This window comes from Cyclopterus lumpus, chromosome 23, assembly GCF_009769545.1.
Source record: "Cyclopterus lumpus isolate fCycLum1 chromosome 23, fCycLum1.pri, whole genome shotgun sequence".
In the NCBI taxonomy this organism is placed as follows: Eukaryota; Metazoa; Chordata; class Actinopteri; order Perciformes; family Cyclopteridae; genus Cyclopterus; species Cyclopterus lumpus.
In genome coordinates, this window is record NC_046988.1 from 15,112,909 (window position 1) to 15,139,965 (window position 27,057).

Sequence of the window (27,057 nt, forward strand, 5' to 3'; positions counted from 1 at the left end):
ATTAAAATTAAAAAAAGAAGAAAAGAAAAAGAAAAAGAAAGAAAATCAAAACAATTATACATTTATATTATTATTACAGCCGTGACAACAATAAAATTAAAATTAAAATTAAAAAAGAAGAAAAGAAAAAGAAATAATCAAATAAAAACAATTATACATTTATATTATTATTGCAGCCATGATAAGCAGTGGCAGGTGACAGACCAGGTAGGCTCGGATACACAGGTGTTCCCTGATGGCGTTCTCGTCCTCCGCCGGTAGAGGCGTGGCCTGACCGACCCCCGACCACTGGCAGTAAATCTCCCTCATTGAATCCTCTGGGACTTTGGAGAAGACGGCCTTGGCGGCGTCGTGTTTCTGCAGAGCTGAGAGAGAGAGAGGAAGACAGTCGGATGGACGCAATGCATCATGGTCCGCGCTGTCGGTCAGGCATCCGAGAAGAATAAATTACGAATTAAACGGGAAAAATAAATACAAAATTAATTACCAAGAAACTTCCTCATGATGGCGTTGGACTGTTTGAGGGACTCGGCTCGGTGGGCGGGGTCAAACAGCAGCCAATCGATGACATCGATCTTTCTTAGATCCTCCTATCAGAGCACAGCGTCACAGTGACTCCACCCACTTGCACATTAGCAACGAATTATATGCTTTTTCACACTTTTTTTTTTTGGGATCCATTAAATCTCGTCTCAATCATGAATTTGTCATTTCCCATGTTTTCTAAATACAAGTATAAAACTTTGGTGACGTTTTTGGATCAAAATTTTATGATTTTTTTAATCTCGTGTTCCTCGTTTTACCTTCGTGGTTCCCATCTCCAGCGTCTGGCTGTGGTGCGTAAACTCGGTGTCATCTTGCTCTCTCACAGTCTCCACCACCAGCTTGGTTACCGCGGCAACATCCAGACCTGCACAGACAGACATTCACTCAGCAATCAAACCAACGGCAGTCGTGTTACGTCTTTTTCTTCTTCTCTTTTTGAGTTTTCCGCCTCACCGGCGTCGGTGGCGAGCTGCAGGCAGTGCGGACGCAGCTCCGGCTGGCCGACCGTCTCCAGGAAAGCGGCGTACTGGACGGTGGCGAGCTCGGCGGGCAGCTGGCTCACGTAGCTCGCCACGAGATCGGTCTGCTGGTCCCGGATCAGAAGGGAGACGTAGGCCTTCAGGACGTCCACACTCACCTCCTCCTGAGAGAGAGCGAGAGAGTTGAGATGTTTCACAAGTCAGAGGGAGGATTCATCCTCTGGGGACCATGAATAGGACCAAGAGATTACAATATAATCGTCTAAAATATACCGAACTTAAAGGAAATCCACCCGATAAACGTAAAGATACTTCAGTCGGGACTTTACGTAATAGATTCGATTTAATTGGTTTATTTTTTACCTTCAGCGTCAAACCCAGAGAGCGGTAGAACAGCAGCAGGTGAGTCATGAAGCGCAGCAGGTGGGAGGGGAGGGGCTTAGAGGCTGTCAGCCAATCAGAAAACTCCTCCAACAGACCTGAGAGGGACAGCGAGAGAGAGAGACACACACACAGAGAGAGAGAGAGACAGCCAGAGAGAGAGCGAGAGCGAGAGAGAGACACACACACACACACAGACAGAGAGAGAGAGAGGTTTAGGGATAGAAGAAGTTTTAGGCGGAAGTTGATTCTTAAAAAGAAGTATTCAGATTATTAATGTGGTTCAGGGGTCAGAGGTGTCTTACCGTCCAGGTCTCCCAGGATAACAAACTTCTGGATGACGTGGTAATGCTCTTTTGTCTCCTCCAACACCCTCTAAACACACACACACACACACACACAGAGAAGCTGGTTTTACATGTGTGTTCGGTCATGTGACTCAATCACATTCATCTCGCGTGAGTTTCACCTTCAACTCCGAGGCTTGAAGTTCCTCAAACACCTTTTCCATCGTCCAACTGAAGAGACACATGTTTTAATACTAAACATACTTTATTTCGTACTGTATTTATTTATGTGTGTGTGTGTGTGTGTGTGTGTGTCGTACTTGGCCTCCAGGTACTCTCGTGGCAGTGTCTCCACCTCCTGGTGGGCCATACCCGACGACATCAGATCCTTTTCAACCAGCGAGTCCACCATCACTCTGAAGTGAGCCCACACACAGTCCTCCCAGGATTCACACACCGCCAGGAGCTGTGACACACACACACACACACACACACACACACACACACACACACACACACACACACACACACACACACACACACACACACACACACACACACACACACACACACACACACACACACACACACACACACACACACACACACACACACACACACACACACACACACACACACACACACATCATCGGTGACAAATGCTTCAGTCAAGAAACGCGACCAAAATCGCTTACAATTATATTTAATAATAAATGAATGTATTCTCCATGTCTCAATTAAAATGTCGCCACGTGTTGACCAATTGCGCAAATCTTTTTATATGAATGTTTTATAAATAATATAAAATATATATTTTATTATAATATATATATATTTTATATTACATATATATATATATATATATATATATATATATATTTTATAATAAAATAAACATTATATAAATAAATAAATGTGTAATAAATAAATGTAGAATAAATATATATATTATATAATAAAATAAACATTATATAAATAAATAAATGTATAATAAATAAATATATTTTATATTATATATATATATTTTATAATAAAATAAACATTATATAAATAAATAAATGTGTAATAAATAAATGTATAATAAATATATATATATTATATAATAAAATAAACATTATATAAATAAATAAATGTATAATAAATAAATATATTTTATATTATATATATATATTTTATAATAAAATAAACATTATATAAATAAACATTATATAAATAAATAAATAAATATATCTATAGATGGATAGATAGATAGATAGAGAGATAGATAGAAAGATATAAAGATAGATATAAAGATAGATAGATAGATAGATAGATAGATAGATAGATAGATAGATAGATAGATAGATAGATAGATAGATAGATAGATAGATAGATAGAAAAAAGCCCCTGCTTGGGATTCAGGGGGTTAATAACATAAACAAACTCATAACGTTACCGGTTTGAGGTTTCCACTGAGGCCGGCGTAGATCGCTCTCTCGTATCTATTTAACTGATCCTAAAAACAGACAAACGCAAGTTATCGCTTCATGCCGTAGTTTTTTCCCCCCGTTTCTACGTCAGAATTATAAATAAGTGAAGCAACGCGGTATTCGTTGTACCTCCTCGGCCATCCTCCAGCAGCAGGCCTTCCAGATCCCTCTCTGAGGGTTTCCTTCTACGGGCTGCAGCTCCACGCTCACTGAGGTCATGTTGGGGTCGTGGTAAAGTTTCCAGCCTTCCAGAGTTGCTGCTCTCCAGGCCTGACCACAGCGCTTACACAGCCTCTGAGCCTAAACACACACACACATACACACTATTATTACTGTTTGCTTACTGGCTTTTGCTAATTTAATCTCTGATGATCTCACCAGAAAATGCAATTTTTCAAGATTACATTTGAAACGCATGACGACGTTATAATTTACCTTCAGAGCCTGAACGCCTCTTAATGCGACGTTAACGTTAATTCCGTTATGTTATTGTACCTCTACCTCCCTGTTCGCCCCTCTACCTCCTCGTCCAACCCTCTACCTCCTCGTCCAACCCTCTACCTCCTCGTCCAACCCTCTACCTCCTCGTCCAACCCTCTACCTCCCTGTTCGCCCCTCTACCTCCTCGCCCCTCTACCTCCCTGTTCGCCCCTCTACCTCCTCGTCCAACCCTCTACCTCCTCGTCCAACCCTCTACCTCCTCGTCCAACTCTCTACCTCCTCGTCCAACCCTCTACCTCCTCGTTCGCCCCTCTACCTCCTCGTTCGCCCCTCCTCTACCTCCTCGTCCAACCCTCTACCTCCTCGTCCAACCCTCTACCTCCTCGTCCGCCCCTCTACCTCCTCGTCCAACCCTCTACCTCCTCGTTCGCCCCTCCTCTACCGTTGAACCCTCTACCTCCTCGTCCGACCCTCCTCTACCTCCTCTACCGTCCGTCCCTCTACCGTCCAACCCTCTACCTCCTCGTCCGTCCCTCTACCTCCTCGTCCGTCCCTCCTCTACCGTCCCTCTACCTCCTCGTCCAACTCTCTACCTTCTCGTTCGCCCCTCTACCTCCTCGTCCAACCCTCTACCTCCTCGTTCGCCCCTCTACCTCCTCGTTCGCCCCTCTACCTCCTCGTTCGCCCCTCCTCTACCGTCGAACCCTCTACCTCCTCGTCCGACCCTCCTCTACCGTCCGTCCCTCTACCATCCCTCTACCTCCTCTACCGTCCGTCCCTCTACCGTCCGACCCTCCACCTCCTCTACCGACCCTCTACCTCCTCGTCCGTCCCTCTACCTCATCGCCCCTCTACCTCCTCGTCCAACCCTCTACCTCCTCGTTCGCCCCTCTACCTCCTCGTCCAACCCTCTACCTCCTTGTTCGCCCCTCCTCTACCGTCGAACCCTCTACCTCCTCGTCCGACCCTCCTCTACCGTCCCTCTACCTCCTCATCCAACCCTCTACCTCCTCGTTCGCCCCTCCTCTACCGTCCCTCAACCTCATCGTCCCTCTACCTCCTCTACCGTCCGTCCCTCTACCGTCCAACCCTCTACCTCCTCGTCCGTCCCGCTACCTCCTCGTCCCTCTACCTGTCCGACCCTCCACCTCCTCTACCGTCCCTATACCTCCTCTACCGTCCAACCCTCTACCTCCTCGTCCGTCCCGCTACCTCCTCGTCCCTCTACCTGTCCGACCCTCCACCTCCTCTACCGTCCCTATACCTCCTCTACCGTCGAACCCTCTACCTCCTCGTCCGACCCTCCTCTACCGTCCCTCTACCTCCTCATCCAACCCTCTACCTCCTCGTTCGCCCCTCCTCTACCGTCCCTCAACCTCATCGTCCCTCTACCTCCTCTACCGTCCGTCCCTCTACCGTCCAACCCTCTACCTCCTCGTCCGTCCCTCCACCTCCTCTACCCCCTCGTCCCTCTACCTCCTCGTCCCTCTACCTCCTCTACCGTCCCTCTACCTCCTCGTCCCTCTACCTCCCCGTTTGTTCCTCTACCTCTTCGGTCATCCCGGCTCTGATCAGGGTGAACAGGTTCTTCAGCAGTCGGGCGTCGTCCTCTCTGTCCAGGTCTGCCAGAGGACGCTGCTGCCGGAGAGGAGCGTCTGGGTCCTGAACACACACACACACACACACACACCTGTTAATTCAGACACATTACACACGAGGATCTGTTGGCGTTGTCATTGTAACAGGCCTCACCAGCTCAGTGACCAGGGGGATGTTGAAGGCGGTGCCGCTCTTCCTCCTCGTCTTCAGAGCATGAAGGGTGTTCTCCCTAAAACACACACACACACACACACACACACACACATTTTACTTTAGCTAATGATATTAAAAAATAAAAAACAACTGTCGACGAGATATTTAGAAACTCACCAGCAGACGTTTTTGGCGTAGTATTCTATATTATCAGAAAAATCTCCAATTTGATCCTTGGCAATGCTCTCCAGCCAATCAACGACGAGCTGCAACACAGAGCAATTTATATGTTATATTTACTGAATCTGTTGTTTGCAAGTGTGTGTGTGTGTGTGTGTGTGTGTGTTACCTGACTCTGACGTATGGTGGCATCCCGCTGAAACAGCTGCTCCACCACGACCTTCTCACTCTCACTGGGAACCTTCACACACAAACACAAGCATGTTATTAACGTGTTAATGTGTATATTATGTTAAAGGTAAGTGATTCGGTGTCTCCTAAACCGCCACCCACCACCATGTCTTGCATGATGTCATCTTCCAGCGCCAACTGGACCCGGTCCCTGCAGAGACAGACAGGTGATCAATCAGAGATAAAGGGGGGGGGGGGGGGGGGGCAGACAGACGGGTAGAGGTACGATCAGACAGACAGGTGTGTACCTGTACAGGGAGGTGATGAGTCTCCAGGAGCAGTTCTCCTGCTGCAGCAGCCAGCGGACTCCTGCCGTCTTACTGCTCTGACCCGCCCTGAGCACCACCGACTGCAGCACGTCCACCTTCAACACGCGATGGAGAGACGGTGAGCGATGATCAATGAGCTTCAGGGAGGTGTAGCTAGCCTTTTGCTAAGCTAAGCTATACACGTCTTAAAAGGAGTAGTTTCTGAGAGTTGGTTAAGAAGATTGATGCCAGCGGTTGGTTAGCGTAGCTTAGCACAAAGACTGGAAACGGAGGGAAACTGCTAGCCTGGCTCTGTCCAAATCACACACACACACACACGCGCGCACACAACCACATACACACCTTGTCCTGTAGGAGTAACTGGTAATCCTCAAGCAGCTCAAACACTGCAGTGGAAGAGTGTTTCAGGAAGGACGTGAGGAATTCTGGGAAAAGACTGGCAGCCGCTGAAAAAGATAAATATTTATTTATTTATTTAAAACGACAGCGTTAACCGGGGTGTTTGTGATCCATCGGCTTTGGGAGCGTTTGTTTCACTCACCGGCCTCGCCGGGGTCGTCCTCCTTCAACAGGGCGGAGCTAAGGTTGGCGATGTCGTCGGTGAAGAAGCTGGTGTTCTCCATTCCCGAAACGGGGGAGATGTACATGCTGTTGGTCCAATCGCTGTCGTCCAAATTCTGGACACAGAATAATTATTTATTATCATCGTGTCAATTTACTACTCGAGAGGTTTTGAAGACATTTGTTTTGTTGTATTTGAAAACAATAAATGTTCTAGCATGATGTCCAGTGTGTGTGTGTATGTGTGTGTGTGTGTGTGTGTGTGTGTGTGTGCGCGTGTGTCACCATGCTGCTGAGGGTGTTTTTAGGTGTGTGTGTGTATCGAGGCGTTCGACCTCCCGGAGCCAAAATGGAGGATACATCTGGAACCCTCGGAGTCACTGAGAGAAAAAGAGACACGAGGGGGATTTAGTCAAATATATTTGGTATTAGAAGATAATCAATAATCTGCGTTGTGTGTCTGTCTGTGTGTGTGTGTCTTACCAGCCTGTCTGAACAGTGAGGCCGGCGTGGTCCTCAGCATCGAGCGTGCTGGCGTGACGGTGACGGGGCTGCCGGGCGACGGGACTGAGACCGACGGTCAAGAAAACAACAACACCGACACCTCGGACATTTTTTTTTTGATTTACTAAAAAGAGGTTTCCACCACCCAGAAGCACTTAAAAAAAATATTCATTTTTAGAATATAAACAAACAATCAAACGTGTTTAAAATGCACAGAAAAACATACGAAGAACCCAAAGTGACTCTTGAGAGGATACACGCCACCTTCTTGCTCCTCCTCCTCCGCGCGGCGATCGTCACCTCGTCGTCTCGAACCACCGGAGACGGCAGCTCGCTCTGACCCCTGGGAGGCGACACCAGTGTGCGTTTGTTTGTGTGCAAATACAAACGCGCAACAAACATCACTGCATTCCACGAAGCTACCGAATTCTCCCCCAAAGGAGTGCAAAGCATCACGTGACTTTCACATGGTTATTATTATTTTTTATTAAATATCTTTTCATTGCAGTACAAAATACTGATGTCTATATTTCATATTTTAATGTTCATCATGTGATGATTTGAGGGGCAAAAAAACGTCAGCGTAAAATGTACCTAATTTTCTTAATATATATATATATATATATATATATATATATATATATACTTATGGAGCTTGAAGCAGAAGAAGTTATTTGTTTGCAATGAAATGTAAGAAGTTATGTTGACACGCGACAAACGTTTCACAACTGCAACGGTATTTATCCAAGAAGCACTCGCAACTTTTACTTTAGTAAATAGTTTAACTGTTACAGGAAAAAAAATCCTGCATTTAAAATACAAAATATAAAAGTACAAAATATGAAAGTATAAGCATAAAAATAAAAACCTATGGATTCATTGCAAAATGATAAACATTATGTTGATATATTTGAATTATTAATGCAATAATGTGTTACTTTTCATTACTTTATAAAGGCCACTGCTATAATAATACATTGGAATTTATTTTACATATTTCCCTCTGAAGAGTAGTGGAGTATACAGCAGCCGAAAATACATATAATCAAGTACAAAGCACCTCAAAAATTGAAAGAGTACGAGTGCTTAATTAATAATACACACATACTGTGTATTAATACCTCAAAGTATTGACAGTAGTACAATAAACAGCTGTTAGTAGTTTACTCAGCTTTGGGTAATCCAAAACATGCATCATCTTAAGATATTATCCACAATAACTGAGCACGTGAGTATCTCTGGTGTAAATAATGTAAACAACACACTAATCGCTAATTAGCCGGTTAGCTTGCGCATTGATAATGAACGGTATCGTTAGCCCGAGCTAACAGACTAAAGTAGCCGCACCAGCGGGTTAAATAAGAAGTTAACGGTTCAACACACGGAAGTAAAAGTATAACCACAAGTGTGAAAGAGTATTCGTGTTTTATAAAAGTGTGAAATGTAGTTTACCAGTCCATGATGATGGGCTGGCAATTCCCGCTTCACGAGGCTTGACAGGATTCTTCTTCGTGGGTTCGTCTACTTCCGCTTTTGATTTCCGGGTAGACTGGATGCCGTGCGACGCGTTGCTGCCCTCTGCAGTTCAGTTAATGTACTGCAGTATGTCAGCATTTATGATCCCACTGATGTAAAGGTATTGTAAAAGTAATTTAAACACTTTTTTGGGGGGGTTAGGGTTAACAAAATAAGTTAAAATATAAAAAGTATATACATTTCCCCTGTGACTGTTAATAATAATAATAACTTTATTTATATATCACTTAAAAGCAGTTCTATAAAAAAGGGTTTCTGTTGTACTCACATACAGTATATAAATCGATTATTATTGTTTTAATAAATGTTATACTAAAATGTATATAATTTGATTATAATTGTAAGTAATTCATGTTATAATCACATATCGTATTACATTTGATTATTATTATTATTCATTAATGTTATACTCACATATAGTATATATCATTTGATTGTTATTGTTAATAAGTACGCCCAAGAACGCTGCCAGCACGTGTAAGGATTATAGATTATACACAAACAATACTTATTTCACTGACAACATTAAAGCCTATCAAGCTCACATTGTCTGGTAATAATAAATGTTATAATGAAAACCATGAAAGCCAAATACAGAAAGGTACATCTCACGTTCTTATTTATTTAAACATGTTCACCAACAGGTTGCCAACAAATAATAACAATGAAATTCTGTGGCCTCGAGTTTGCATTTGAGCTGTTTCTGCAACCTAAAAAAGGCGCTTGTGTCATTAGTCACGTGACCGTTCACGTACACTGGGCGTGCACGTTGACGCCGTAAACAGGAAGCAGATTTGTTCTTCCCATTGCAGTTGGTTTAGTTATTTTATGTAAATACTGCGGAGGAACAACGAGCAATGGCGGAAAAAAAGAGGGCCTGGAGATTTCTACGCTCGGACCGACGACGAGGTCGAACTGTGGCTCGAGGGTCACGTGATCGAGGGTCACGTGATCGAGGGTCACGTGATCGAGGGTCACGTGATCGAGGGTCGAACGCTCCACGTCGTCGTTTTCCAACACCCTCTAAAACCGTGAAGCTGAATGTCGTCTTTTTGTTGTTGTTGTTTGTGTTGAGTGTTGTTTTTTGTTTTGTTTGTGTTTCTGTCTCACAACTTTGAACCCCGCTTACAGTGCGTGGTCACTTCATGCACGCTAACACATCTTCTGGGAATAAATCCTCTTTGCGGTTTAAGAAGTCATAACAGAACTAAAGAGGACATTTTATGCAGAGTTCTCAATTTCTTTTTCGTTTTTTTTCGGGAGAAACGAGGAACACGTCCTCACATCTTCAAAGGGATGTTTAGACTTTATTTAAGGGATTAAGCTTTGAATTATTCATGCTTCATGTATGCTGAGAGGTCGATGTTTGGGGTGGGGGAGTGTGACAATAAGGGGTCCTCACAAGGGTGCAAGTACCAACACTTGTGTGTTCTGTAAAAAAAAAAATGAAGAGGGGTATTGGTCCCCACTTCCTGTTGTGGGTCGGTCAAAGGCTTCCCTCAGGAGGAGAGAGCTTTCTCACGCTGGAGAGAACAACCACACACACGAACGGATGCGCGTCACGTAAACATAAAACGAGTTACTGTCGCCGACGTGTCTTCAACGAGATCCGAGATGTGTTTTTAATTTATTACTATTGTAATCTCCGTCATCCAGCTCCCCGGGTGTCACCGCGGGTCACGAGTGCTGCACTTCCTCCCTCCGGTCGACGTGAAGGTCAAAGGTCAAAGTTGAACAGCTGTCTGATTTTTCTTCTGTGTGTGTGTGTGTGTGTGTGTATCAGAGGAAGAGAGGGTGTGTGGGAGTCTTCGTTAGGCCATGAGGGACATTGCAGGTTATCTGGAGGGGAAGGGGGGTTCAGGGGTCAGAGGTCAACTTCTTCCCTTGACAGTTTCTTGGGAAACACTGGTGGATGGGAATCTCCTTACACTGTCGTCTAGCTGTGTTGAAAACACACACACACACACACGTATTTTGAGCGATCAGATGTTTCCCATGACGTGTGAACTAATTAAATTAAAATTAAATTAAATTAAGATTCACCCTCGTCTACTCTGTTGCCGGGCAGATTACAGCCGTGGGTAAAGTTCAGAGCGTTGACGTCGCTGCAGCTCAGTTTATGTTCACTCCAAACACGTCGACGGAAACACAACTTATTCACATAAAAGAAAAAAGTTTAATTCTAATTCACTTGACGTTTAAATGGAAGCACAGCCGTTGACTTAGAATAATTTCCTGGAGACTTACCTGAACCTGAATCCTAACCTAAACCTAAGATAAGGAACGTAAAGAATAAGAGATACAGTGTAAAGTACACTTTCGATCTCTGGAAACCACGCATCAGTCGACACACAGTTTATTTAGTTATAAAACTAATTAAAAATGGGATTAATGAAAGCATTTATTTGTAACTAAACCAACTCCCAAACTTCTATTCCAGGAAGATTACACAGTTTGAATGATGTCTCTTATCAAACGCTTCTCTTTAGGTTTCGAGTGAAACAGCGCCCTCTGCCCGTCGCGTGCGGTAACACCATCGCATCACATTTCAAAATAAAATGCAGCGCAGATTGGAAAAAGAGGCTGAAGAGTCTCAATGGATGTGATTTGTTTCACGTTCATTTACAGCCACGTTTCTGATCTAGTGGAGAGGAGAGAGTGTGTATCACCTTGCTTTTTCATCGATGCATGACGGTGCATTTTTATTCCACATTCTGTGACGTGTGCACGTGCGTTCAGCAGACCTGTCATATTGTATTTATATATATTTTATATATATATATACGCTCCTTTCACAGGGACTGCGAGCTTAAAAACAGCCGCCGACTCATCTCCGTTATTCGGCTTTAATTTGACCTACATTTCCCTTTGACGATGCCGCGCATAGTGAGACATTTCAGCGGAGAACAGCCACCATTCAGTGTGCGTGTGCGTGTGTGTGTGTGTGCGTGTGTGTGTGTGTGACGCGCAGCTTGAACGCCACAATACCACGACAGTGCATGTCATGTGTGTGCGCAATAAAGACGTCGCGCACTCGGGAATGAAGATCCGGCGAAGGGACGCTTTGACCCGCAGCGCGTGCACCCCGGAACATCTGCGCCAGAGGCCGGTAAGTGTCCCCGTGTCCTCCCCCGCTGTCTGTCTCCACATGCGCCCGGTGTCACGCGCCGTCTCCGGGTCACACAGAGGCACCTGCGCGTGGAAGACGTGCACGGACGCACGCACCGGACTCCATTGGACACGCTCGCCGTTTAAAGCCCTGCGCCCTGCGTGACGCGTGCACGACGAACACGAAGTCAGCGCGACGCCTGCATTGATAGAAGACGCATCTTAATGTACCGGCGTCCATATCCGGTACTCACGAGACCGACGCGAGTCCCGGTCCCGCTGGAGGTTCTGCACGGCGCGCGCTTGGTTTATTACAGCGGTGTGCGCGAGTCGCTCCGTGTGCTCGTGCGTGAAGTCCTCATATTAAATGAATAACTGTCGTGACATCACAGGCTTTGTTCCCCGAGGGCTGCCCCGATCCGGTCTCTGTTCTTGCAGAACAAAGCGGGTTCCACGCGCGCACCCTCTCACATTCAGCTCTTCACATTGTGGGAGACCTGCTGCGCGTGCGTGCGATCTGGTTAGAGGTTTGAGACTGTAAATAATTCAATAACATTTATTTTAAACAGCCTAAAAATCACACATTACCCCGAGAGAGCAATCTGTGCACACACACACACACACACACACACACACACACTCCTCTTAATGTTACTGTGATTCAAATATAAAGATCCTGTAAGTCATTATAATGAAAAACTTCTCATAATCATGACTTAGTAATCGATAATTACGACTTAATATCTCAGAATTATGACTTAGTATCTCGTATTTATGATTTAATATCTTATATTTATGACTTAGTATCTCATATTTATGATTTACTATCTTATATGTATGACTTAATATCTCATATTTATGATTTAGTATCTCATATTTATGTTTTACTATCTCATATTTATGTTTTACTATCTCATATTTATGTCGTAGTATCTCACTTAATTTACTATATGATTTAGTTTATACTATTTATGACTTAGCAGCTCATATTCATGACTTAATATACCTTAATCATGACTTACTAAGTTATGACATACTAGATTTTAAGATTATTATTAAGAATACTTGCATTCTATTATTAAATAAAGTATTTTTCAGGCATGCATATATATATATATATATATATGATAGAGGAATTCATAAACTGTGTATAGTAACTGACTGTTGAGTGAACCCCCTTTTGGTAATCGGAGAGGAGGGAACAAATGTGCTGCAATTAAGCAAACTTTTACCGGAAACTCTGATGTTTATACCTTCAAAATAAAGGCTGCTTCTTTTTTTTTTTCTATCTCAGAGATAGTGAATTTTAGTGCGCTCTTTGGACAAATTGATCAACATTAAAAACAAAAGAGAGCAAAATCTAAACAAAAGTGAAGATGAATGAGAGTAAAACCCAAATAAAAACACTGTATATTAGTACAATATCACAGCTCCATATAAACCTAAATAATGGGATTTAAAATGATGTCATGAATACCAAATGAGGAGAACACAAGGATGTGAAATAATGCATGAAGTTACCCAGGATGTGCAAGATGTCAAAAAGTAAAAAGTACCCTGTACACAAAGTACCCTGACCCTCAGGTCTTCTAAAGGGTAATTAGTTAATGGATGTATTGATTACTTGAAAAGGAAATGGTTTAAAGGGAACTCTCAATCCCTTTCTTGTTGAGTGGTCAAAACTCACTTTTAATATCTTTAATATTTAATTTGATATAATGCTTGCAGGCCTCATATATATAGTTAATAAATGCACTTTACACAGGAGACCTATATTGTACTGCAGCTCACTTCTTGCCTTAGTGGGTTTATTTTGTGAATGAAAACACAATGTATTGCTTTATTTAAAATTGTCGACACATGTAACAGTGCTCGAAACCCATAATATTTATTGTGTATTTTTCTTAATCGTTACTAAAAAAAAAAAAATCATTTTTTATATTAGTGCTTTATTTTATTTTGAAGGTGACCACCGGAAGCCGTGTGCCTGTGTAACTTGACCGCATTTGGCAGAGAAGAGCAGCAGTTACACGCGGAGCAGCTGATGCTGTGAGGGGGCTAAAAATAATCCACTTTTTTTACACTTTAACTCTCACTTCTCACTCCTTCTTTTTTCTCCGCTTGTGTTTCTCTCTGTTTTTATTATTATTTATTTATTTTTTATAAATCCAGACATCCGGAATGACTCAGTGAGGATTATCACTTTTCTTCGAGGGTAAGAGACTTTTAAATTGAGCTCCATTGATTTAGCGTTGATGACATAATGAAACGTAACAGGCACTTTTAAAAAAAATGTTTTATGTGAGATGTGTTTTAAAATGATTAATTATCAGTTAGCTAGATTTAAAGTGAACACTTTCATTTCGCTGCTTGCTTTTTTTTATAGTGAGTCAACAAATCACAGTTAAAGGGATATTAATATACAATTATACTATATAACGCTAAGGGCAGCTTCAATTCTGACTTCTAGATAAATATCTCAAAACCACAGCTGAACCATTTATTTATTTATTTACCCACTAAAATGTCTGTGAACCCAGTTTGTCGCCCGATTGGCACCGAAATGCCCCAAACAAAGATGGCCGCCAGGTGCGGGCTGTGGGCGGCCATCTTTGTTTTTGTTTTAGAGGGTGTAAACTCAAAGGATTCTGCTTTACTGTACATTTGAAGAAGGCCACAAACAAAAGGGTATTTAAAAACCGACATAAATAAATAAGTAAATTATCGTTGGATACAGAACTCATGAGCTAATGCTGTCAAATGTTTTGAGTAAGATAAAAGACAATGGCTACATTACTGGGATCGTTTAAATTATGTTTGTCCTACAATTAACCATTCTTCACAAAAGTCACAAGAGGTATAAGTCAACTTATTAAAATTTTCTGTAAGAGTTCAATTACTCAGGAATTGACTAAAACACAAGAGCATAGAACACACAGTACGGTTCACGTTAACGCATTTTAGAAGCATTTTAGATTTTAGTTTGTGTTTTTTGAGCGTCCAGGTCTCACCTGTCGCGTTTCTTCTCCTCGCAGGTCGACTCGTGGGCGGTGGCATGGCCTTCTCGTTTTGCGGCGACGACCAGTCGTTCAACTCCTACAGCGTGAAGGGGGGCGTGCTCAACAACGGCTGCTTCGTGGACGCCCTCAACCTGGTTCCCCACGTCTTCCTGCTCTTCATCACCTTCCCCATCCTCTTCATCGGTCGGTTATGGAGATTGACACACACTCACACACACACACACACAGACACACACACACACATATATATATATATACACATATACAAATATATTTATATATATATATGTATGTATATATATATATATATATATATATATATATATATATATATATTTGTATATATATATACATACTCACATATATAAATATATTTTATACATATATATATAATATATTTGTATATATAAATATATTTATATATATATATGTATATATTTGTGTATATATATAAATATATTTATAAAAATATATTTATATATATATTTACATACTCACATATAACAATATATATATATAAATATATTTGTATATATATATATATATAAATATAATATATATATATATTTATATATATACATATAACAAGATCATTTATATATATATTTTATATATTTTTTAAAATTTAATTTATATATATATATATATATATATATATATATATATATACATATATATACAAATGATCTCGGTCCCTTCAGTCCATACTTCCTGACTCGGACCTCTTCCTCCTCTGCAGCACAAAGCGCCACAACGAGCTCCTTCCACCTCCACATTTTACATTTACAGCCCAACGTAAGGTCTTCTTGTCTCGTCTGAGCTCTTCCTCGAGTTATTCTCGTCCTGCTGCCCGGAAGAGTCCGTCCCAGAACGACGACCTTGTTTCAGGAAAGTCGTGGTCTTGTTGCGTCAGACGAATACGAAACACTGGAAACACGTTTTATTTTCATGCTTTATTGTTTGGACTTCCAGATGTTGAAGTTGCCCTCCGTTGAACTTTCTCTCATCCTTCTAATTTTTTTTTTTTAGAGTTTGTGCAAAATGAGGAATGTAAATGTTATTTCAGTGAGTTATATTTAATCAGCTTGTTCCTTTCTTGTGCTGCTCATCTCACTTTCGTGTTTTCTTCTCAGCCAGCAAAAGTTGATTCTTTGAATATTAGTTACATAGTTATTACATAGTTAATAACTACATAGTTATTAGTTACATAGTTATTAGTTACATAGTTACTACATAGTTATTAGTTACATAGTTATTAGTTACAGAGTTACTACATAGTTAATAACTACATAATTATTAGTTACATAGTTATTAGTTACATAGTTACTACATAGTTATTAGTTACATAGTTACAGAAATACGATCATATAAACAGAGTTACTACATAGTTAATAACTACATAGTTATTAGTTACATAGTTACTACATAGTTATTAGTTACATCATATACGATCATATAAACAGAGTTACTACATAGTTAATAACTACATAATTATTAGTTACATAGTTATTAGTTACATAGTTACTACATAGTTATTAGTTACATAGTTACAGAAATACGATCATATAAACAGAGTTACTACATAGTTAATAACTACATAGTTATTAGTTACATAGTTACTACATAGTTATTAGTTACATCATATACGATCATATAAACAGAGTTACTACATAGTTAATAACTACATAATTATTAGTTACATAGTTACTACATAGTTATTAGTTACATAGTTATTAGTTACATAGTTATTAGTTACATAGTTACTACATAGTTCGGAGTGGGTTTCCAAGTTGCGTCACAATAATCTGAAACTCAAGTGTTGCTCAGGGTCGTTCGGGCAGAGCAGCAGCACTTAGCGGTATTTACTCTCTCTCTTTCTCTCTCTCTCTCTCTCTCTCTCACATTTAAAGTCACTTTCGTGAACATTAAGCACCTTTAAAAAAGTCCGTTAAGAGGAAATTAGAGCAACAGTTCTGTGATCGCGCCGCTGCAGGAAGTCGTTCGGAGTGTACTTCCTTCCCGTTGGACCGTCTTTTCCTCGTCAACATCTGTTTCTTTTGCTGTTGAATGAGCGTTGCGTCCTGACGCTTCCCCCCCAACGTACTTCCTTTTGCGATTTCTATCACGGAACAGCGCGTTATCGGCTAATTCAATAAATAAGTCCTCCGCATAAAATATGCACAGGCCTTCAGCCTGTTTTTGTAGATAGAGATAAAAACATAGATACACATTTCCAGCTTGATGTGAAAACATTCATGCATTCACAAATAGAGAGTAATTAAAGCAATTTGAGTTAAGTGCTTATTATTATTATCAACGTAGACGACGTGATGGTGCATCTCGTTAACTGATTTCATCGCGATACGATACCGCTGACGATGAATTATTATTCTGAGGAAGGGGGGAGGAAAGGAGAATAAGAGGAATTACATTGATATAGAAAGGAAGTGAGGGAAAGAATGAAGTAACAGAACATATTTATTTTGTTTGGTTCTAATTAAAATAATTTTGTGTGCGTGTGCGTGTGTGTGTGTGTGTGTGTGTGTGTGTGAGAGTGATTGCATTAGTTTATGGGAATTGGTTCTGACCAGAAGTCTTCAGCCGGTCCCCAGAAGACTCACTAATTGCTGCTTTCTGGTTCTGGGTTTTTATGGTCTCTGTTCCCCTGAGCCTCCAAAATGTCTGCGGTCCATTTTCGTTATTAAGAGCAGAAACAAACCTCATGATGAATAAACACTCAGTGCAAATACAACTCTGTGGTTCAGAGCTCCCATAGTTAAAACGGACACATGAACCTTCAGGGAGGGTTGATTCTGGCGCCCTCTGTGGACTGAAATGGTAGTGTCTCTGAGCGCCAGACTCTCTTCGGTGGGACTGGTCTCTGTTGGGGTCTGAGCTGAAGGAGGTTCTGGTGAACCTGCATGATGTCATCTGGTTTTCACCAGAATCCGACCCGGTGTCTTTAAGAAGAACTCTATAGAACCGGACCACCTTCTCTCTGAAGGTCTGGTTACTGATGGAGGTCTATAGAGGACCAGGACTAAACTGAGGTCATATAGAGGATCAGGACTAAACTGAGACTGGTTTCTTACGGTAACTTTAAGTAGATCTTCAAGCCAAAATAACAACTTTTTGATGGTTTCAACTTGTCAAATTTTTTCCACCATCTTTTTCCATTGGTCTTCTTTTCCCTCACGTTTCCCTTTGATTCATCATGTCTCTCTCTCTCTCTCTCTCTCTCTCTCTCTCCCCCCGTCAGGTTGGGGCAGCCAGAGCTCCAAGGTCCAGATCCATCACAACACATGGCTTCATTTCCCCGGCCACAACATGAGATGGATCCTCACCTTCTCGCTGCTCTTCGTCCACGTCTGCGAGTTCGCCGAGGGCATCGTCTCCAACAAGTGAGACACATTCCACCGTTTCTATTTCCTGTTCCTGTCATTTAATCATTTTCATATGCTAATTATATTCTGTGTTTGACTCATGCTGTAGGATGATGGGTACCAACCACCTCCATCTCTTCATGCCGGCCTTCATGGGCTTCATAGCAGCCACGACATCAGTGGTTTACTACCACAACATAGAGACGTCCAACTTCCCCAAACTGCTGCTTGGTAAGACTCAACACTCAGGATTGCACTTAAATAACATTGTTGGACTCTTGATGGAGAATTTGGGGAAAAAAACTAAAATTTGAACCAGAGATTGTTGTCTCTCAACACTAAATGCCTTTCATCTACGTTACCCACAATGCAACTCGGCCACCGACAGGGAGATTTGGGTGTGATATGTTTGTACTGTGGTAGTTGATTTCCTTCGAACAGACTGGATATATTTATTTTGCTCATAAACTGCGATTATATTACATGCAACGTTAACAATCCCAACATCCATATACAGGAGATAAATATGAAATATCTCCACAGCACAAAGAAGCCAATCAAAACAAAATCAGCAGTGCATTTATTTATTTGCATTTCTTATTTGCAGTTACAAAAAAAACTATTCTAACAATGTCCATTGTGTACACGATTGATTTTCTAAATATTCTGGTACTTCTTTCGACACATCGGGCTCATTAAAATGGAGTCTCTCGTCACGCTTCTGTCCCCGCACAGTGCTGTTCGTCTACTGGGTGTTGGCGTTCGTCACAAAGTCCATCAAGCTGTGGAAGTTTGCGGCGTACAACGTGGGACCTCAGCACCTGAGGTTCTGCATCACCGCCCTGCTAGTGGTGCTGTACGGACTGCTGATGGGCGTGGAGGTCAACGTCATAAGAGTCAGGGCGAGTAACCACAAGTCATCCCACATCAGCGGATAAATAAGCTTTAATGTGTGTTAGTTCAATACAGGAAGCAATTCTTCTAATTATTGTATTGAACTTTTCTCCAAACATGATAAATGGTAACAATAGTATTCAGATATTCTCATTCTTTTATAGTCTTGTATTCATTTTGTCCCTTTCTCTCCCCGTAGAAGTACGTGTTCTTTGCCAACCCCCAAAAGGTGAAACCTCCAGAGGATTTGCAGGATTTGGGGGTTCGCTTTCTGCAGCCGTTTGTCAACCTGCTGTCCAAGGTAGACGGAAACTCACTTATTGATATTGACCATCAGGATGGTCTGAAAAAACAAGGACAAATGTACCCAATTCAAATTGTTAGGCCCTCAAGTAACACGTTAGAAAGTGTTTTGTTTCATAATCAATATCGGCAACACCAGAGAAATCCTTGGCAGCGGAATAAATGACGAATTGCATATTTTTAGGCGACGTATTGGTGGATGAATCCTCTCATCATGGGAGCCCATAAGAGGCCCATCGAGCTGAAGAAGATCGGCAAGCTGCCCATCGCCATGCGAGCCATCACCAACTACCTCCGGCTCAAAGACGCCTACGAGGACCAGAGGGTGAGCAGACGGACTCCCGAACCCGGATTCGCCACCGACGCAGTGCGGGGAAGCAATAACCTCGTTTTTGTTTCCCTTTCCTTCCATCGACTCTCAGACGCCGGAGGATCCGAACCGCGCCCCGTCCATCTGGCGCTCCATGTATCGAGCGTTCGGTCGTCCCATCCTGCTGAGCAGCACCTTCCGCTACCTGGCCGACCTGCTGGGCTTCGCCGGGCCGCTCTGCATCTCCGGCATCGTGAAGTACCACGGAGTGAACGCCACGAACTCAACGGCCGGCGTAAGTACGAGCCAGTAAGGCCGGTTGGTGCGAGGTTCAACTTGAACCCCCCTCTTGATATTATGATATTGTTATTATGCCTTGGTCTTATATAGGCTTTGATATACTCTGGTCTTGGTCTTGACTTGGTCCCAACTCTTCAAAGTCTTGGTCCCAACTCTTCAAAGTCTTGGTCCCAACTCTTCAAAGTCTTGGTCTTATATCAGTCTCGAAACACTCTGGTCTTGGTCTTGACTTGGTCCCAACTCTTCAAAGTCTTGGTCCCAACTCTTCAAAGTCTTGGTCTTATATCAGTCTCGAAACACTCTGGTCTTGGTCTTGACTTGGTCCCAACTCTTCAAAGTCTTGGTCCCAACTCTTCAAAGTCTTGGTCTTATATCAGTCTCGAAACACTCTGGTCTTGGTCTTGACTTGGTCCCAACTCTTCAAAGTCTTGGTCTTATATCAGTCTCGAAACACTCTGGTCTTGGTCTTGACTTGGTCCCAACTCTTCAAAGTCTAGTCTTGGTCTTATATCAGTCTCGAAACACTCTGGTCTTGGTCTTGACTTGGTCCCAACTCTTCAAAGTCTAGTCTTGGTCTTATATCAGTCTCGAAACACTCTGGTCTTGGTCTTGACTTGGTCCCAACTCTTCAAAGTCTTGGTCCCAACTCTTCAAAGTCTTGGTCTTATATCAGTCTCGAAACACTCTGGTCTTGGTCTTGACTTGGTCCCAACTCTTCAAAGTCTTGGTCTTATATCAGTCTCGAAAAACTCTGGTCTTGGTCTTGACTTGGTCCCAACTCTTCAAAGTCTAGTCTTGGTCTTATATCAGTCTCAAAACACTCTGGTCTTGGTCTTGACTTGGTCCCAACTCTTCAAAGTCTTGGTCCCAACTCTTCAAAGTCTTGGTCCCAACTCTTCAAAGTCTTGGTCTTATATCAGTCTTGAAACACTCTGGTCTTGGTCTTGACTTGGTCCCAACTCTTCAAAGTCTTGGTCCCAACTCTTCAAAGTCTTGGTCCCAACTCTTCAAAGTCTTGGTCTTATATCAGTCTCGAACCACTCTGGTCTTGGTCTTGACTTGGTCCCAACTCTTCAAAGTCTTGGTCTTATATCAGTCTCGACACACTCTGGTCTTGGTCTTGACTTGGTCTCACTTTTTGTGTGGTCTTGTCTTGTGAGAACGACGTCGCTGAGATACACGACTCCCCCTCATGGTGACGCGTTACTCAGCAGGGAAGACAAATCAAAGACTGTAAGTAGGTTGTGACACACTGAAGGGCACCGTGTTTCAGTAGTATAGGCCGGACTAAATGATAAGGGGGGTGGGGGGGCGTGGGGGGGTGGACCACAGACTGTGACTACAATGTGACACGTCATTCATTTCCCTTCAGAGAAATCACTCTGTTCACTTCAAACCCATGTTTGGTTCTGAAGTTACTGAAAGTGTTGTCATAAGATCATCTTATTAAACGGTCAAATCAGTGCACACACACACACACACACGCACACACACACACACACACACACACACACACACACACACACACACACACACACACACACACACATGGGGCCGCTGCTTGTGAAGGGATGTTGGGTGGTCTAGCCAACCAATGGATGACTCAGTGTGATGTCACCGAGGGCGTTGAGTCGCAGTCATCATGTCACCACCGGGACGGGAGAACGACACAGAGTCTGTAATGTCACAACACACACACACACACACACACACACACACACACACATTCACACACACATATAGTTTTATACATGTGAGGAATGACGTAATACACTCCCTCACCTAAAACTGAGTTTTAACCTTCTAGAAGCACTGAAGAAGGACTATAAACATACATTTAACCTTAAAAAATGTCCTCACTTTTCTAGGAATGTCCAAAGTGTCGAAGTCTAAAACTCAAACAAAGATAGAAGTACACATGCAGAATCTTGTTTACAGTATTAGAGAATATGTTCATGGTTTCCTGGTGTTCTACATTTAATAGTAAGATGTAATAGTCATAGTGTAATTCACACGTCACTTGGACCGTGTCCCGGATGACAAACTGACTCACAAAACGAACCAATCGGAGACACTTTTTCTTCAGAAAGTCGAAGGGTTTCAATGTCGACGGATTGCACCGACACGATCGACACAAATAAGCTCGGAAAGACTTTTAAACTTCACCCAAAAGACCGGTGACACGTTCACTTGAACGAGTGTTTACAACATAACACTTCATTGACTATCTGCACATAAATCTTGGACTTTATTGCAGATGTATGAGGACCTGCAGCCCCCAGCGTTATACACCCAGTCCACTACGATAACACGATAACACGATAGCACGATAGCACGATAGCACGGTGGAGAGGATGCATGAGCCGCTGACGGGAAGCAGACACAAAGGAAGCGGCGCTGGCAGAGCTGATCCCAGATCCATCTCAGCCTCCTCCAAAGGCCACGATGCAGAGCGAGCTGGCAGCAGAGGCAGAGCAGACGCGCCTGTGATGGCTGTGTGTGTGTGTGTGTGTGTGTGTGTGTGTGTGTGTGTGTGTGGGGTGATGGGCAGCGGAGATGGAGAGCAGAGCGCTGCATGTCTGAGTGACATGGAAAATACCCCACTCACCTCACACTTTAACACAGAAGGGAGGCCTGCTGAGCGTCACGCGGAGCTTTTGTGTGTGTGTGTGTGTGTGTGTGTGTGTGTGTGTGAGTGTGTGTGTGTGTGTGTGTGTGTTTCGTACACGTAGCGTGCATATGTTAAACAATTCATACATATTATTTCACAGTGCTGTGAGTCAATCAGGTTTGTTGCCAAGTAGCTTTTCACATGCGAGGAATTTGCTTTGGTGTGTTGGTGCGTAACATAAACATAGAAAAATTAAATTAAAAAGTAAGTGTCAATATAGAGTAGAGGACCAATACTGTAAAAATATTTTTTTAAATACTTGAAAATATGAAAGAAATGCTATAAAAGTATTTTCAAGAAACAAAAATATAGAAAATAAATACTATGAAAATATGAAAAAAAACGACATAAATATATACAATAAACATACATATAAAATACAAGAAAATTACAAAGAAAATATACAATAAATAGAAAATAGAGTTGAAAACAATTAAAATAATAATACGTAAAATATATTTTGATAATCAAAATAAATATCTGACAAATCAAGGTACTTCCTCACATTTATACAAAAATAATTTCCAATATTCCAATATCAACTTTACGTCTCAATTTTTTAATGGAGGTCTACGGGGATGGGACTCGCTTCTGGAGCCTCGAGTGGCCATTTAAGGGAACTGCAGTTCTTGGCTACCTCGTAACATCCAATCAAAGTTCCCACAGGTGGTTCTCTCGATGCACGTTCGACCTGCGTGCGGAGAATAAACTTCTCGTGTGTGTGTGTTTTTTTGTTGTTGCAGGACAAACATTTCGGCGTGCACTTCATGTCGTCCACCGAGCTGCTGCAGGACACCTCCGTCCTCGCCGTGCTCCTCTTCCTGGCGCTGGTCCTGCAGAGGACCTTCCTGCAGGCCTCGTACTACGTAACCATAGAAACCGGCATCAACCTGCGGGGAGCCCTGCTGGTGAGCCGCGGTCCCGTCCCAAAATAGTGATTATCGGTTTAAGTGAACGCGATATTTAGAATATTTTCCCCTCTTTAGGCGATGATCTACAACAAGATGCTGCGCCTGTCCACCTCCAACATGTCGATGGGCGAGATGACGCTGGGGCAGATCAACAACCTGGTCGCCATCGAGACCAACCAGCTGATGTGGTTCCTCTTCCTCTGCCCCAACCTGTGGGCCATGCCCGTGCAGGTGAGGAGGGGGGGGGAGGGGCCTCCGTTCACACCCACGGTCACATTTAATCCCCCCCTTCCCGCGGTGACGTTTTGAGGGGTGAAGACTTCTCCGCTCTGCCCCCCCCCCTCTGCAGATCGTGATGGGAGTGATCCTGCTCTACTACCTGTTGGGCTGGAGCGCGTTGGTGGGAGCGTCCGTCATCGTGCTGCTGGCGCCGGTCCAGTACCTCATCGCCACGAAGCTGGCGGACACACAGAAAAGCTCACTGGTAAGCAGAAATACCTCGAATATATATACGAAATGCGTCATATTTTTAACGCGATATTGATCATGTGATCATTTCGGTCGTCGAGGAACACTCCACGGACCGTCTGAAAAAGACCTCGGAGATCCTGAAGGGCATCAAGCTGCTGAAGCTGTACGCCTGGGAGAACATCTTCTGCGACAGCGTGGAGGACACCAGAGGCAAAGAGCTCACCAGCCTCAGGACCTTCGCTTTCTTCACCTCCATGTCGAGTAAGAGGAGAACTTTAAAAAACCTGAATTGTGTCGACTGCATGAACGTTAATGGGAGGAAATAGATCAGATGCCTTTGACACGGACGTCATTTTAACTATTATGGCTGCAAACGTCTCAATGAGTATATAAAATATTGAACTATTTAATTTATACAGCAGCTTATTAAGATATGTATGGTTTAAATACAATTTGTGTACAAAAATAATACGACTAATAATAATAATAATAATGACAATTAATAATAATAAAATATAATAATAAAATATATTAATAATAATAACATATAATAATTAAATATATTAATAATAATAACATACAATAACAACAATTAATAATAATAAAATATAGTAATAATAACACCTTTCAATAATAATATATAGTAATAATAATAACATAATAATATCAACAATTAATAATAATAATATAATATATTAATAATAATAACATACAATAACAACAATTAATAATAATAAAATATAGTAATAACACTAACATATAATAATAAAATATATTAATAATAATAACATATAATAACAACAATTAATAATAATAAAATATAGTAATAATAACACCTTTCAATAATAATATATAGTAATAATAATAACAACAATTAATAATAATAATAAAATATATTAATAATAATACTAACTTATAATAATAATATATAGTAATAATAATAATAACATATAACACAGAATAATTGGTTAAAAAAAAGAGATAAAAACACACATCGTTAAATACATATCGACATTAGTTCCCATATTTTAGCTCAATGAAACCCGTTTTCTCTCCCCGTGCAGTCTTCATGAATGCCGCCATCCCCATCGCCGCCGTTCTCGCGGTAAGACGACTTTTAACCACACCGGTCTACATCTGGTCTTTTTCTATTTGCTTTCTTCAACTCATATCGGCGAGTGTCACCGAACCTAAAATCTTGTCTTGCAGACGTTTGTGACGCACCACTTCCTGCATAAAACCGGTCCCACTCCCTCTGAGGCCTTCGCAGCTCTGGCCTTGTTCCACATCCTGGTCACCCCTCTCTTCCTGCTCTCCACGGTGGTCCGATTCGCCGTCAAGGCGCTGGTCAGGTGAGCGATAGTGGACGATATCCTGGGGTTCCTGGGGTGACTCTAATTAAAGGAACACGGAGGAAATCTGCCAGCAGTGAAGAGAAACTCTAAACTCCCGAGAGATTACTGGTATCGTCACAATCACACGTAGTCATGGCCTGAATCTGAGTGTGTGTGTGCGTGTGTGTGTGTGTGTGTGTGTGCGCGCAGTGTCCAGAAGCTCGGCGAGTTCCTGCAGAGCGACGAAATCGGAGACGACAGCTGGAGGAATGGAGACATGTCCGTTTCCATGGAAGCAGGAAAAAAAAACCTGGGTGGGGTGAGTGTTAATGAAACCCGATCGATCGGCACATTTTTAATAGCTCGGACGGATTTGTTCCGTTTCACGGTGACGTGGACAGACGCAGAAACGTTCTAAGATGGCGAGGCAGCGAGGGATCCTGGGAGTTGTTAGGAGTCCTTCTGTGTTCCTCGTTCAGGAAGTTTTTTTAGGTTAAATATCAGAGTTTCTCCGCAGGACGTCCTGCAGGAGCTGACAGACGAGCTAACGCTAACGTTAGCGCCGCCTGTCTCTCTGACTGAAGATCCAGACGTCCAATGACAAACATCCTTAAAATATAGAGTTAAAAACCACCGCGATCTAAAGGGGGTCGTAAAAAAAAAAAGGTGGATTAAAAAGTCTTCTGTCGGACGCCGACGCTGCACAAAGAGGAGCTGACGGCCAAATTAAAAACGTTACCTTCATTTAAAAAAGGGTCGTTGTTTTATAGAAATGTCTGTATACGACAAATGTGTACACTAAGATAATAAAGTTGTAATAAATGAAAATATATTATATTTCAAGGAACAAATCGTAGTAAAATATTAAAGGTAAAGTTTTATGAGAGTAAAATCAGGATATTTAAAAGAAAAGAAACGTGATATTACGACAGTAAATACATAATTTAATGAGAATAAACCAACACAACTGACAATTCAGTAGTTCTAGTAGTAGATATTGGACATGTCAGATTTTACAAGTCAAAGTTCAAATGTAGCTAAATGTCACTCGACACATGCCACTTTGTTTCAAAGTGGTTAAAACGTGGATGTATCCATAGAGATGACTTCATATGTTGCGATTTAGAGTGATTTAGACATTTTAACGTATTATTTCCTCGGGACTAATCGTTATGTTCTGCAGAACCTCCCCAGCCGGTGAGCCGCGGTCTTTAATCTGTTCCCGTCTGAGGTTTCAGCCGACATGGCGACGGTTATGCCGCCCGGGGATTAACACCGTTTGTGACTCTGGAGTGGTTTTAATATTTTTTAATGGTTTTAATGGTCTCCTAATCGGGTCGTTATTTATTTTGGTATATTATTGTATTCATTCTACTTAGTGTGAAAGCCCCATTGTGTTGCAGCTGCATTAGGTTCCTTTTTATGAAGCCATTACGAACTCAAAGTGGAGACAGTTTTTACCAGGAAATGTGGAACCAATCAAACACGGCGGACGTGAACGCGTGTTTACCAGCTGAAATCCCACTCTGTCTTCTTAAAGGGGTTAAGAGGCGTTTTTGAGGCCACGTTTTCCTCTTAAGAAAAAGAAAAATATTCGTGGTCCCCAGTGGATGTTTTATACTATCTACTTGAGTTTAACTGCAGCCTCTAGGGCGGTTGCCTTGGCGACGGAAGGTTACGGTGTGATTGGATCCTCTGGGGCGACATCCTCTGGGA

The 27,057-nt window shown here is 42.2% G+C and overlaps 2 protein-coding genes across 2 annotated transcripts in view; one reads left to right on the top strand and one right to left on the bottom strand.

Annotated features, from left to right (window-relative positions):
• nup107 (nucleoporin 107) overlaps window positions 1-8,560 on the bottom strand; it is a 9,925-nt gene extending 1,365 nt beyond the window's left edge. Inside the window, exons 1-22 of the mRNA XM_034526674.1 lie at window positions 8,553-8,560; window positions 7,358-7,443; window positions 7,080-7,163; window positions 6,882-6,976; window positions 6,577-6,712; window positions 6,378-6,481; window positions 6,015-6,130; window positions 5,869-5,917; window positions 5,705-5,776; window positions 5,533-5,621; window positions 5,356-5,431; window positions 5,152-5,265; window positions 3,292-3,462; window positions 3,129-3,188; window positions 2,014-2,159; window positions 1,876-1,924; window positions 1,712-1,781; window positions 1,389-1,504; window positions 1,000-1,189; window positions 804-910; window positions 488-590; window positions 205-365 (exon numbers count right to left, since the gene is read on the bottom strand). Coding sequence (XP_034382565.1) covers window positions 205-365; window positions 488-590; window positions 804-910; window positions 1,000-1,189; window positions 1,389-1,504; window positions 1,712-1,781; window positions 1,876-1,924; window positions 2,014-2,159; window positions 3,129-3,188; window positions 3,292-3,462; window positions 5,152-5,265; window positions 5,356-5,431; window positions 5,533-5,621; window positions 5,705-5,776; window positions 5,869-5,917; window positions 6,015-6,130; window positions 6,378-6,481; window positions 6,577-6,712; window positions 6,882-6,976; window positions 7,080-7,163; window positions 7,358-7,443; window positions 8,553-8,560 — 2,202 coding nt within the window. The remainder of the gene's footprint in view (window positions 1-204; window positions 366-487; window positions 591-803; window positions 911-999; window positions 1,190-1,388; window positions 1,505-1,711; window positions 1,782-1,875; window positions 1,925-2,013; window positions 2,160-3,128; window positions 3,189-3,291; window positions 3,463-5,151; window positions 5,266-5,355; window positions 5,432-5,532; window positions 5,622-5,704; window positions 5,777-5,868; window positions 5,918-6,014; window positions 6,131-6,377; window positions 6,482-6,576; window positions 6,713-6,881; window positions 6,977-7,079; window positions 7,164-7,357; window positions 7,444-8,552) is intronic.
• A 6,239-nt stretch (window positions 8,561-14,799) lies between these two features.
• Window positions 14,800-27,057, top strand: part of abcc9 (ATP-binding cassette, sub-family C (CFTR/MRP), member 9) — a 43,953-nt gene continuing 31,695 nt past the window's right edge. The window contains 14 exon segments of the mRNA XM_034526168.1: window positions 14,800-14,947; window positions 18,024-18,165; window positions 18,257-18,378; window positions 18,883-19,049; window positions 19,241-19,342; window positions 19,529-19,669; window positions 19,767-19,949; window positions 23,369-23,533; window positions 23,612-23,767; window positions 23,886-24,020; window positions 24,106-24,268; window positions 25,072-25,112; window positions 25,217-25,359; window positions 25,552-25,660. Of these exon segments, the coding sequence (XP_034382059.1) occupies window positions 14,800-14,947; window positions 18,024-18,165; window positions 18,257-18,378; window positions 18,883-19,049; window positions 19,241-19,342; window positions 19,529-19,669; window positions 19,767-19,949; window positions 23,369-23,533; window positions 23,612-23,767; window positions 23,886-24,020; window positions 24,106-24,268; window positions 25,072-25,112; window positions 25,217-25,359; window positions 25,552-25,660 (1,917 nt within the window).